At 29.2% G+C, this 12,771-nt stretch overlaps 1 protein-coding gene across 2 annotated transcripts in view; it reads left to right on the top strand.

The window, feature by feature from the left end:
* Positions 1 to 12,469, top strand: part of Grik2 (glutamate ionotropic receptor kainate type subunit 2) — a 657,422-nt gene extending 644,953 nt beyond the window's left edge. Inside the window, exon 16 of one of the 2 annotated variants that reach the window (XM_028773628.1) lies at positions 12,256 to 12,469. In XM_028773628.1, coding sequence (XP_028629461.1) covers positions 12,256 to 12,420 — 165 coding nt within the window. In that variant the 3' untranslated portion in view covers positions 12,421 to 12,469. Of the gene's footprint in view, positions 1 to 8,457; positions 8,506 to 12,255 lie in introns of those variants that run through there. The other variant, XM_028773629.1, reaches the window with a different exon arrangement.
* The last annotated feature ends 302 nt before the right edge of the window (positions 12,470 to 12,771 follow it).

The raw sequence follows: 12,771 nt of genomic DNA, 5'->3' as shown, positions 1-12,771 counted from the left end.
CAGTAGAATTACTCTCAGATTTTTTGTTACAATTTAGCTTGAATTATGAAAACTATTACTAATTTTTCAAATTAATAAGTATATGCAAATTTTGTAGATTTGCCACTGCATATTTTATTTAATGAGTCTTTAGCTTACTATATTCAAAATCTTTATGAAAATGTGTAAAACTGTTAATATGATTTTTTTGTATTTTAATATATTTAGTCACTTGTACAAAGAGTTTTGTATTCTAGTCTGGAAATTTTGTGATCACTTAACTTCCATATTTTTGATTCTATAATTTCTTTGGTCCTATAAGTATAAAGAAAAATATGAAAATCAACAGATAGCACACATCATTTCTGTATATACATTTACATCTCTAGAATTGAAACGAGCAGAATTCTTTTCAATTTTCCAGTGCTGTATTTAGTTTTCTGTATACAGTTGTCTTGGTTTTTGTTTTTAATAAAAGAATATTTTAAATATTTAGTCAATGTATAAGACTGATATTGTCTACTCAGTATTAGAAAAGTTTATGAAGTTTTATTGTTAAAAATACAAAGCAGAAAAATTGTATTTAAAAATATAGTAGGAATGATAAAACATGTAAGATGCATTCTGCTAATATTCTTTGAAATGTACATACCAGAAATTAGTTTTGTAAAAATATAGTTGACAAATACCTTCCTTTAGTTTGAATAATTTAACGTTATAAATTTTGACATACTCTTAAGCATGAAATTTGCATACACAATGTCTTAAAATTTTACTTGACTATAGTACCTGACACCTTTTTAGTCATCTTTCACAACTGAATATTTTGAGAACCCTATTCAGTCTGACATCACCATGTGTAAATTTCAAACATTCATAGAACTTATGTTCTCACAACATTAAGGTTGTGTATTTCTAGTAACATGGCTAAGCCTAATTCTTTTATGTTAATATAAGTTAGTTCGATATAAGTACACTTTTGGTATTGTGGTCTTTTCTATGATGTGAAAATGGGTTTGAAAGCAAATCAAAATGACTAAACAAATTCAAAAATTATCAAGTTTTCAATAGTCATTTTTTAATAATTTGCCAAAACTGGTTTTTGGTTACTTTAAAATCAACCCCATATTTATGAAAGAATATTGGGTTTTCTAGTGAGAATGTCTAGCTATCCATGTGTAATGATTCTCTTAAGCCTATCTTAATATTAAAATAAAACAAATTAAATATAGACACTATTGGAATTGTATTGTCATTATCTTCAGATGATTCTTCATTTGATTTACCTGAGCTCTGTTCTCAATAATTAAAAAAATCATTTCTTTCCATTAAAACTCAAGGAGTTTGGTTATTTAATTTTGAAAGCAAATCTATATGGTTGCTGTCACCTCTAACTGATTCTTCTGAACTCTTCAAGATATCCAGCTTCAGAAATGTGGGATTATTATGACTTTTAAAATTATGAAATAAAATCATATTTAGTGACATGTATAAATAAACAACTACACACTAACACATATTAGTATGCTGGAGAATGACTGTGCTGGTAGTAAGTGAACAACATTTAGCCATGATCACTGATTCTCACAGAATCTACATTAATTTTATAGTGAACTCAGGTTTCTCTAACTCTGCATATGAATCTACAACAAATGTCCCTGGCCATAGTTGCAGGGTTTCCTCTCCCTTCCAGTTTACACACTCCTCTTATCACTTAAGAATATCCTCAGGTTGACAATGTCTTACTTTTTATTTGGACTGGAGTGACCATTGCTCTTCATTCTTCTTTGACTATTTCCACTAGTCATTTTAGGCCAGGCACGTAGGTTAGGCATTATACTGTCCAGAACTGTTTTCTCATGATAAAAAATAATAATGTGTCTGGTCTCTTGTCATAAGCTTGTTTCTGCAAGATATAGGTATATTATAATACTTGTTATAATAGAAAAGAATGTGACTTGTATATTGTTTTATGCTTAGGTAGCTATATGTAGCATCATTTAAAATATTCCTCCTTACATTATGATGGTTTGAAGGTGATTTTTCTCATACAAAAACATGCTCAGATATTAAGCTTATCTTTTGTTTATGAACCAATCACATCTCTCTTATTTCTTAGCACATTGTTACATTTACATTTCTTATTTCAATATGAATCTTTACCTCTATTAGACTTTTCTCTCCTTTAGAATTAAAAATTCTAAATTCATACCATCCTTTTAAAATCTCCGGAATCTTAAGTCATAACTGATGGCAAATTTTATCTTGCCATCTATCTATGATCTATCTATCTATCTATCTATCTATCTATCTATCTATCATCCACCTATCTATGTATTTATCTATCATTTATGTATCATCTATCCCAATATATATATATATATATATATATATATATATATATATAATTACCCTGTATATATCGGTTTGTATATTTCTCTCAAACTGATCTAACAAAGCTATCTTCTTTCTATCATTTAAATTAATAATGTAGCTCATTATAGGAACCTATTTTTAAAAACATAAAATTAGGGATAACACTGTTTATATGCAATTCAGTGTATTAGACTAAACAATTATTGATTTATTAGTATTGATTTCTCCTATTTATTGTGATAATTTTGATTTTGGTTTTACTTTTTCATTTTTCTTGGAAAAAGTCTCAGATTAGATCATATAGAAGTTTAATATTATAATTATCATACTTCTGGATTTTACTGTGAACTATATCAACTTATCAACATATATATATATATTTACATTAATTAACTTGTTATACATTTGTCATTCCTTCAGCTTAGATTTTATTAATAACATTAAAATCAAAGTAAATACTTGTGATGTTTCTTAACAAATATTTTTTAAGAATGCATATCTACAATGAGTTGTTTTGTATGATAAAACAGACAAGAAGCTGTAATTCCATAATCAGTACCTAAATGCTTCATTGTCTATTTTCTCTTTGTCTTTATTTACTCTACAATATTTTAGTATTTTGCGAAGCTTAAGTGAAATATACTTATCTGAGTGAGCTGTAATAAATAATATACACAAATCCCAGTTGAATATAAGTTTGTTATCAGGTAATAGTGTATGAAATACATAATAATAAAATTATAATTATAGATATCATTTAAATATAAAGATCTCATTTTCTTAAATACAAATTAAAACTAATTTGAAAGTATACCTTTTCTTCTATCACTGATGTTTTAACATTAAACAAATGGCAAGTTAAAAATGAAAGATCAACCAAAAAGTATTGACATTAATGATTTAAAAATTATAAATTTTATTTTCAGATAACACCTAAATGGTATAATTTTCAAAATAACAAATTTAATATAGACATATATAGTAATCTTTATTTTAACTTTTGAGATAAATTTTTATTTTTATTTATATTCCAGTATTTGATTTGACCATCTAGAATGACATAAAGAATGTTTTACCTACCTGATTAAATAATTTACTAGTAGATATATTTTATTTTTATTTAATTTTGCCTTATATTTTCTTTGACTTTTGATATGTTATCTGATATTAAGTAACTATTAAATTTGAATAAACATTAAAAAAATATTGCCCATCTCTAACAATGTTCATTTATACTAGGGCCTTGAATCTCCCCTTAAAAACTCCTTATACCTGAAGTAAAATGCATAAAAAAGAGAATGTTGATTCTCAGAGACAAAAAGATATTTCATTAGTTAAGATTTCTTGTTGGTTTTGAATTGGACCTGGGTTCAGTTCTCAACACCTACATGATGACTCACTATCAACTATAACTCCACTTTTAGAAGGAGCCAATAACTTCTTCCAAAAATGGGCACCAAGAATGTAGTGCACAGACTTATGTACATAAAAAAATACCCATACATATAAAAAGTAACTACATAAATCTTGAAATAATTTTGGCTCCTTTTAACTATGATGAGTGGTTTTATAAACACATTTGTAAGAAGTTAAATTTTTATAAAATTATTTCTAACATAATGTTTCTTAACTCAAGCATAAAATCACTTTTTAGTTATTCTGACATTGCCTTTCTTTTAAGAGAACACATAATTCTACCTTATTTTGCTTGTTAGCAAAAATAGTAGAATAACAGTTTGTTGTTCATTTGGTTTATATAAGGAAAACATATTTCATAATGAAGTTAAAAAAAGTTCTGTACACACTGTTTTATTGTATACTCTGTATATAAATTATTGATTTTCTTCAAGTAGAAACATAAAAAGGTGCTGAGAATGTTAGCTTTATCATTTTAGCACTAAATTAATATATATAACGTGTCTGAAAACTAAAAACTAAAAGTGCATGCTCAACTATTAAAATTATAATATACGTATTCTGCCCATAATACATGCATGTGTTAACTTTTCCCAACATGTTTGGAGTATACAGTATCTCAGAACTGTGAGAGACCATTGTTTTAGTCATATGCCACTTAAATCAATGAAGTTCTTTCTAAGGGAACACTGTTCAGTCTCAAAGAAGAAATTTCTGTTATATTTTTCCAGTAAATCAAAACAAAATGTTTGTGTGTGCACAGAAAGTTTTTATTTATAGTTTCATAAACATATATAAGATGGCTATAAATATAAGTGATAGAGGTGTAAGAAAAGTCAACTGTTCAATTTCATATCTGTTAAGAGGAAATCAGAGTTATTTAGTTTAAATTTGCAGGACAAAAGATCTTGAGTTATTAAGAGAAAAACACATTTCAAACTGAATGCATTATGTTTTATCAAAATCAAAAACTAAACACAGGCTGGTCTCAAATCTTCTTATATGAATTATTTTCAGAATTTTGAAGGATTGGCGGAACAGAACTAATGCTTTTTAAAGAATTTCCATAATGATAAAAGTCTAGCAATACAGAAATTGCTCACAAAGATTTTACTCTTGTATTTACATTTTACAAGTTATACCTAAATACAAGCATCTATGCTTTTAAATTAATTTTTATTAATTAATTAATTTACTTAGCATCTCTATCATAGTTTCCCCTCTCAGTCTTTCCATTTCACCTCACCTCCTGGCAGTCATTCCTTCCTCACTTTCTCCTCAGAAAAGTCTCAGAGAAAGGGAGATTTCCCATGGCTATTAACCTGCCTTGACATACCAAGTTGCAGAAGGACTAGGCTCATCTTCTATTGTGACAAGGCAGTCCAGGGATCCAAAGAAGGGGAAAGGCATCCAAAAAAGACTAAACAGCTATGTTTGGTGAAAGATAGTCAAGTGATTTTAAATTTTCAAAAGTTAGAAGTTCTAGGAGCATTAGAAGATATTTTAGGAGTAAAGTATACAGTTCTTTAGAACTCAAGATAAAAGTTGTGAGTGAAATTGAATAAATTGTCCACTTTGGCATCATTTTTATGTCACTGTATAGAAGTAGGATGTTCTTTTGTTTCCCCAGTGGTATGAATAAGAACTAGCGGATGATTTTTAAAGCTGTCTTTTATGTAAACATCAATTATAAATAGGACACCTGCCTTCATGTTCCTCTCTAATCTTCCAAATCAATTAATCCATGTCTGTCAGTTGATAGTAACACATTTTCTTTGTCACTGTAAACTATATTCTAAAATTAAGGCTAGACCTTGATAAATAATTATTCTGTCTTATTTTTATAAGTGGCTTTTGAAGTTTTAAAACATGGTTCCTCCTCTAGATTAAAAAACAAAAAAACAATGCCAAGACGTTTGAACTCATTATTAACAGAAAGGAAATGTGCATCTTCAGGGATAGTAATACTTTCCACAATGAGAGGGACTGCCCTGACACTGTTTACACAATGACCTCCTCTGGAATATATATATATATATATATATATATATATATATATATATATGTATGTATGTATATATATATATGAGAGAGAAACAGAGAAACAGAGGGAGAAAGAGAGACTATAAGTTAATTACATTTCTCCCTTTCCACTCCTTGCTCCAAATTATCCTACATTCCCATTATTCTCTTTCAAATTCATGACCTTTTTTCATTAACTGATATTATATAAATACATACATTTTTTTCAAAAATTTTATTTAAGTGTGTGTATACATTGACCCATGACTGTGAATACAGGTATTCATGGATGTCAGACATTTGACTACCTCATGTGGGTCCTGGGAAATGGATTCAGGTCCTCTGCAAGAGCAGGAATTAGTCTTATCTGCTGAATCATCTCTAGAGATCTCGTTGGCCTGTTTCTTCATTGATTCTTTTCTCCAGAAGTTACATTTAGAACATGTATAAGTTAGATTGTTAAACTGGAAAAACACATTGAAGCCTTTGATCATACCCCTTTTTTAATTCTGTCACCAATGTTTTAATGACTGGTTTTAGAATTTAAAAAAAATATGTTAGCACAAATCACATTTGGAACAGGGTTTTTGATTTCTTAGGCTGACTTTATTTCAAAAATGTATTAATATACAGACTTATGTATGAACTTTTAAATAAAATGCTTTAAAGGGTGTGATCTGAAAGCTTGTCATTTATACATATATGTAAAGCAAGATTCTTATGTTAAAAATGATTTTACTCACATGTAGAAGTTAAAATTATTGGTTGTATAGAAGCTAAGGATAGAACTGCAGTTTTCAGCAGCTGGGCTGTAAAGGCTAGGGAAAGATAGAGATGATTGAACCATGTCTGTCAGGTTATACTTAAATAACTATAAGGAGTTCTGATGTCTCTCAATGTTTGTGAATGATTGTTTATTTTGTTTAAAGTTTAAAAGATCATACTTAATAAGAATCAAGCCTTTTCATTTAGCTGTAATATGAAAGTCATTTGTATTTTAATATCATTGTTAATTAACAGTGATAAAGTTTGCACATCTTATCTACTTGAGCTTAATAACAGGAGCTTCCTGAGCCTGCCTCCTGGTTGTATGAATGGAACTGTTAGCAGGAATGTAATAATCAACACTTTATTTCTTAAGCATTCATTGCTGTATTGACTAAAAAGCTTCTGTAGCTTCTTGCCTTTATTTATTGGTTGTACAAGTTTAAGAAAATGTAACAATATGGAATAGTGGTGTACTTTTACCAGTCCAATTATATTTGAGAAATATAATATAACAATGGGTAAATTTTGTTTGAAGTAAAAATTTCTGAAAATACTTTATTTATTACTGTATTTATCAATATGCTTATTATTATAGAACAACCCAGGCTGAGTGTAGTACGCTATACTGTTTAATGTTCTGACCATAACATTTCATTTTTGTATATTTTTGTTTGATTTATAACTATAGTATGCAAGAATTAAAGAATTACTAAGAAGAGAATCTAGGTAAATGTTCAGTTGGCCATGAGCTCATGAAGAAGGAGGCTACTTGTATATTTCAGGATTGGCAGATCTCTGATACTTTTGATGTGTCAACCTGAGATCTACAACTTGAGTTTTCAAGGCTTGGTTTTATTTTTCTCTAAAATCACAGCAGTTGTGTAAAAATATCTCTCAAAAACCCATGTGTAAATTTTCCTCTGATAAAGCTTTTGTAAATATTTGAATATTTTCAAAATTCAGCAATAGCACAAATATTAAGATCAAAGTTTATATAATGTTTGAACATCAATGTTTTAGCTAGTGATTTATACTCTTAGTGGCTTCTCTCTTATGTTATACCTTAAGTCAATTCACTTGTGGTATATAAGGTATTAGGTGTTTGATATATCTTTAAGGACTACCAATTATAGTCAGATAAAATAGAGAAAATACCTGACTTGGTTGGATTAAATGATATTTATTTTTCTTACAATACCAAGATTTCTAAAAATCTTATATAACATTTACATATTTTATTACACTTTATCTATTTTCATTCAGTTAGTACTTAATGCGATATAATTTCCTGTGACTGATCTCAATCACCATTTTGACTGTATTCTTGAGTAAATGCCTAATAAAGCCAGAAAATAACTGGAAAATATCAATGCATAAGTTGTCTATCTATAATTTGCCATTAAATAGTTTAAGCTACAAAAATAAAACATTTTGATTGATCTTCAGTGTCTCATAGATGCTCAATTTTCCTATAGCTGTTCAATCCCTTTAGGCAAAAAGACTGTAAATACTTTTCAATGAAAAGTAGAATAATGTTTAGTTACATTATTACTTTTAAGGAATAGGACAGCAGGACACATAAAATATAATTTGTCAGTAAAATATATCATATGATTATCTTGCTCAGAGGGAAATCATTTATTTAATAAACTTTAATTTGAAAACTAAAAAACTAATTCTTTTTTTATCAGTTTCTGGTTTTAACCTAGAGTAACTTCAGATATGTCGATGTTCTATATGGAGCATATTTACGTGTAGCTCCAAGTCGTCTTCATTCCCAGGGATGTGTAAATAACAGGTTGCTTCATACAATATAGTGAATTTTATGAAGAGTTTTACTGATTTTAATGCAATTATACATGCTAACAGCTCAAAGATTTAAATTTTCATTTTCAGGAATCTTCTATTTGGTTAGTGCCACCATACCATCCAGACACTGTTTAGTAAACTTTTGAAACATTCTAAAAGAGGTTTTTAATGATGGTTAGTATCTTTGTGCCTTTCTTTTCCTTTTTGTAGTCTGTTACCTTAATGTGGAGAAACATTTTACTGTTGTTTTCACTCTAAGGAACTTCCCACACTGAAGAACACACCACATGGGTTCATCCCCAACAAAAGGGTTCAAAGGCAAGGTACTCTTCTGTCCCTCTGCCTCACTGCATCTCTCCCTCTCTCCCTCCACTTCTCCTTCTTTTTTCTGTCATTCTTTCTCTTGTTTTTTAGTGACAGTCTAGGAAAGTATTAAGTGCACATGTGTATTTTAGAGACATTTCAAATTAGAATAAGAAAAAAAGCCCAATCCATATTTAGAACTATCTGTCTCTCTTGAATGATATGAAATTAAAGCTATATTTAAACATCCTAGTATTTTTTTTCAGCACAGACTAAAAGAATAAAGGCTCATAAAAACTGCATGCTTTTTTTTTACTCAAGAAATGGAGATCTATTTGGAGAATTTTTAATTCAGAACTGAGGCAGATAAGGAAGGGCCAAAAGTCAGGAAATGAACAAAAATTAATCAGAAATATAGTTCCAAATTTATGATTAGCAGACACTGAAATGAAAAAAAAAGATAAGAAAACCTTTGGTCTCACAGTGAATTTATTCATAAATAAAATTGTATTTCTTGTAATGGCACACTGATAGGTAAAGAAATTACTGGCAAATTTCAGCTCATTCAGAGAGAAAATTAACAAAATTAATATTTTTAAATTGCATAATAAAAACCACAGATTGATTAAAAGTCATTTGATAAAAATTTTGTCTATTTCATATGTGACTTGCATTGGAAATGAGGATAACAGTTTAATTAAGATTAATTAATTAAGATTATTCAATGTTATGAGATAAAAATAAAAATTGGATATTTAATGGAAGCATGATTTTATTTATACTTTATATTAATATAAATTTTATACTATATGATATTACTTCAAAATTTTTCATATGTATTAATGTATAGTCTGAAGCAAGCACTAAATATCAAGGATTAAATATCTTATTATAAATGAGATGGAATCTTTTCTAGTAGAAGTTATATGCACATTTATATTTTTCCCATGAAAACAAGCTACTTAGCCTATTCTTTTAATGAAAAATTAATGTTTCCACTTTGTTTTGTTATAAAACTTATATGAGCAAATAGGCTGAGGATAAGATTGCAAACGGTGTTCAACATTAATTGATATTTAGAAACTCTATATTAAATAAAGCCATCTTTCAAACAATTTAAATTCATTCACATTTTAAACCATTTTTAAATGTCAATGGGATCAACTTCTAACCTTGTTATAATAACTGTATTATATTAATTGATTCTTCTATTAAATGTTTCAACAGAGAGTCAAGACTATTTTACCTCAAGACAATGTATTCCTTCCCCTTTTGGAATCAGATTTTTCCATTTCTACCGTGTTGTCATCATCACCATCTTCATCATCATTATCATCATGTTGTTAATAAATACATCTAATAGAAGGTATTAAGCAATAAACAACACCATTCCAATGTACAAGATGGCAGTAGCATATAGAGCATATAGAGTTTTTAATCAAAATATTTCATGAATTTTAAAAGCTATTATTTAACACATAATAAATAATGGCAAGCAATGGGAAAGCCATTACTAGCATTTAATCTTCACCTATTACAAGTGCTAATAGATTATTTTATTTATTGAAAGTTACTAAAGTCTTGAAGTTTTCTATTGTTATTTATAAAACTTCTAACGTGCAAGCAAACCTTACACAATGCATTTAGAAGCACTGTTAAATACCAAGGCATTGGAGTCATATGTAGCTGTGGTTAACTACATTGCTATTTGAAGAACATACATGTGTACAAGCAACAACAGCTCAGTATATTTTCATTTCAGTGAGAGTGGAACACTGAAAACAGAGGCTACAGAGAGAAGAATAAAACTGACAGCAACTCATTGAAGGAATAAAACAAAATTGAATAAAAATAACGTAGGCTGTGGATGGAGTTTTCTGAATGAAACTTGAATTTTGTGGTGAGGCAGTAAATAAGTTAGATCCACATTAAGGTTAAAGTCCTCAGCACACCATGTCCAAGAACAAGAAAAAGTCAGGGAGGATGGGGATGGACACCCAAGCAGAGAGTGATGTGTCAAGAGAAGAAAAAAAGAGTGCAGAAAAACAGCAAGAACATAGGTCATGACAAGGAGACTAATTCAGAGAATTCTTCATGAGAGAAACAGGAGAAAAATATTTGAACTGTTTCTTATGTAATGAAAAACATTGATATCAGAGAATTCTTCACGATAAAAACAGGAGAAAAAGATTTGAAATGTTTTTTTATGTTATGAAAAAACTGATATTTAAGACGTCAGTTCTTCTAGGAACTTTACCTGTAATATTTCAACAGATGAGAACCAGGCTAAAAAACATACTAGAAAGTGAGTATATGAACATGAAGTAATAAAATAGGTTTTAGAACTGTGTCTAAATCACAAAACTATAAATAAGTTGTTTTACTGCGTGTCAACAGTTGTAATTTTCATTCTCTTTGGGTTATTTTACACCAACACGCTGAGGCCAAAATAATTTATAATAACAGTTTGAGTGTCACAAACAGTTGTAATTCAAAATGTTTTTAAAACATTAGAAATATACACTATACTCTTTTTTCTTATCCTATATGCTAAGATGATAAGCTGCAAAGCAATAATGACTAACTCAATTTTATGTCTCAAAATACCTATTTTTTAATCTCATCATGTTTCATATCATTTTTAGAGTAGTAAATATTCATAAATGTCTAACTGTATATTGTGTACATTTTTGGGTTTTGTATAGAAGATTCTAAGTATAGTCTCATCCCATCTGAACTTTCATCTATAGTATGTAGTTGGGTCAGGAATCTGCTTTCTGTCTCTTAAACAACTGAGGAAAGATATTAACAAAAATTTATTTTGCATAAATGAGTCTAATATGAATAGCAAGATGCCAAATTAATGAGCCTGCTATGTATGCTAAATTGGTGGAAAATCTTTAGCCAATAAGATGAAAATCATAGAGTTATCCTATCTACATGGGATAAACTATTTTCATCTTTCTGTTACAAAGACATTGATGATGAATTACAAATAATGTTTGATTAGGTGTTTAAAATGTGACCAGTTCCCATTTCATTGATTGTATTATATATGTTTCTAGTCACTGTCATTGTTGTATAGGTATAAAAATAATAACAAAATTTGTAAATAAAATCCACATTTTATGTTTATATTTTGTTTGTCTAAGTGCCATTTTTGTTGTTTTGAGATATTCAGTAAAGAAACAATGTTTAGAGAAAATTTGTGTATCTTATCTTCTGACCTAAATAGTACATCATTTATATTATTACTACTTAGAGATTTGTGTTTAAATTTTAAAGTAGACATCTATATAATGCTAATAAACTTTACATATCATCATAAGAAAATCCAATTCAATCTATCTGAATAATAAAAATTATTAATGGAGTGTTTATTTCACTATCAGGTGGCAGATTTTTTTAAACTAGCCCATATGTTGTAATATTCTCATTACTGTATGTCATGTATTAAAATATAATACTTTGTTATAATCATGAAATACTTTAGACTGACATGTGGCCAGTGCGTGGGAATGATTGTTACATTATGTCCATTTATAACTTTTGTAATGTCAATCTCTCTGTGTTCTTCTATAGAGGTCCTTCTGTAGCGCTATGGTGGAAGAACTGAGAATGTCCCTGAAGTGCCAGCGTCGGCTCAAACACAAGCCACAGGCCCCAGTTATTGTGAAAACAGAAGAAGTTATCAACATGCACACATTTAACGACAGAAGGTTGCCAGGTAAAGAAACCATGGCATGAAGCTGGGAGGCCAATCACCCAAGCACAAACTGTCGTCTTTTTTTTTTTTCCAAACAATTTAGCGAGAATGTTTCCTGTGGAAATATGCAACCTGTGCAAAATAAAATGAGTTACCTCATGCCGCTGTGTCTATGAACTAGAGACTCTGTGATCTAAGCAGTTTCAGTGATCAGACTTGATTTACAAGCACCATGGATCAACAAAATTACACGGGGTTACACTGTTTATCATGGGTTCCTCCCTTCCTTCGAGTGAGTGTTACATGCAAATGTTGTGGCTGGTTTCAAATGCAGTCCAGGGAGAAACTGCCAGTTCCTTCTGAAGCTCAACTGTTGTCAGGAGATGGAATGT

The sequence above is a fragment of the Grammomys surdaster genome, unplaced genomic scaffold, assembly GCF_004785775.1.
Source record: "Grammomys surdaster isolate TR1022 unplaced genomic scaffold, NIH_TR_1.0 232, whole genome shotgun sequence".
In the NCBI taxonomy this organism is placed as follows: domain Eukaryota; kingdom Metazoa; phylum Chordata; class Mammalia; order Rodentia; family Muridae; genus Grammomys; species Grammomys surdaster.
This window is presented reverse-complemented; position numbering and strand designations above follow the sequence as displayed.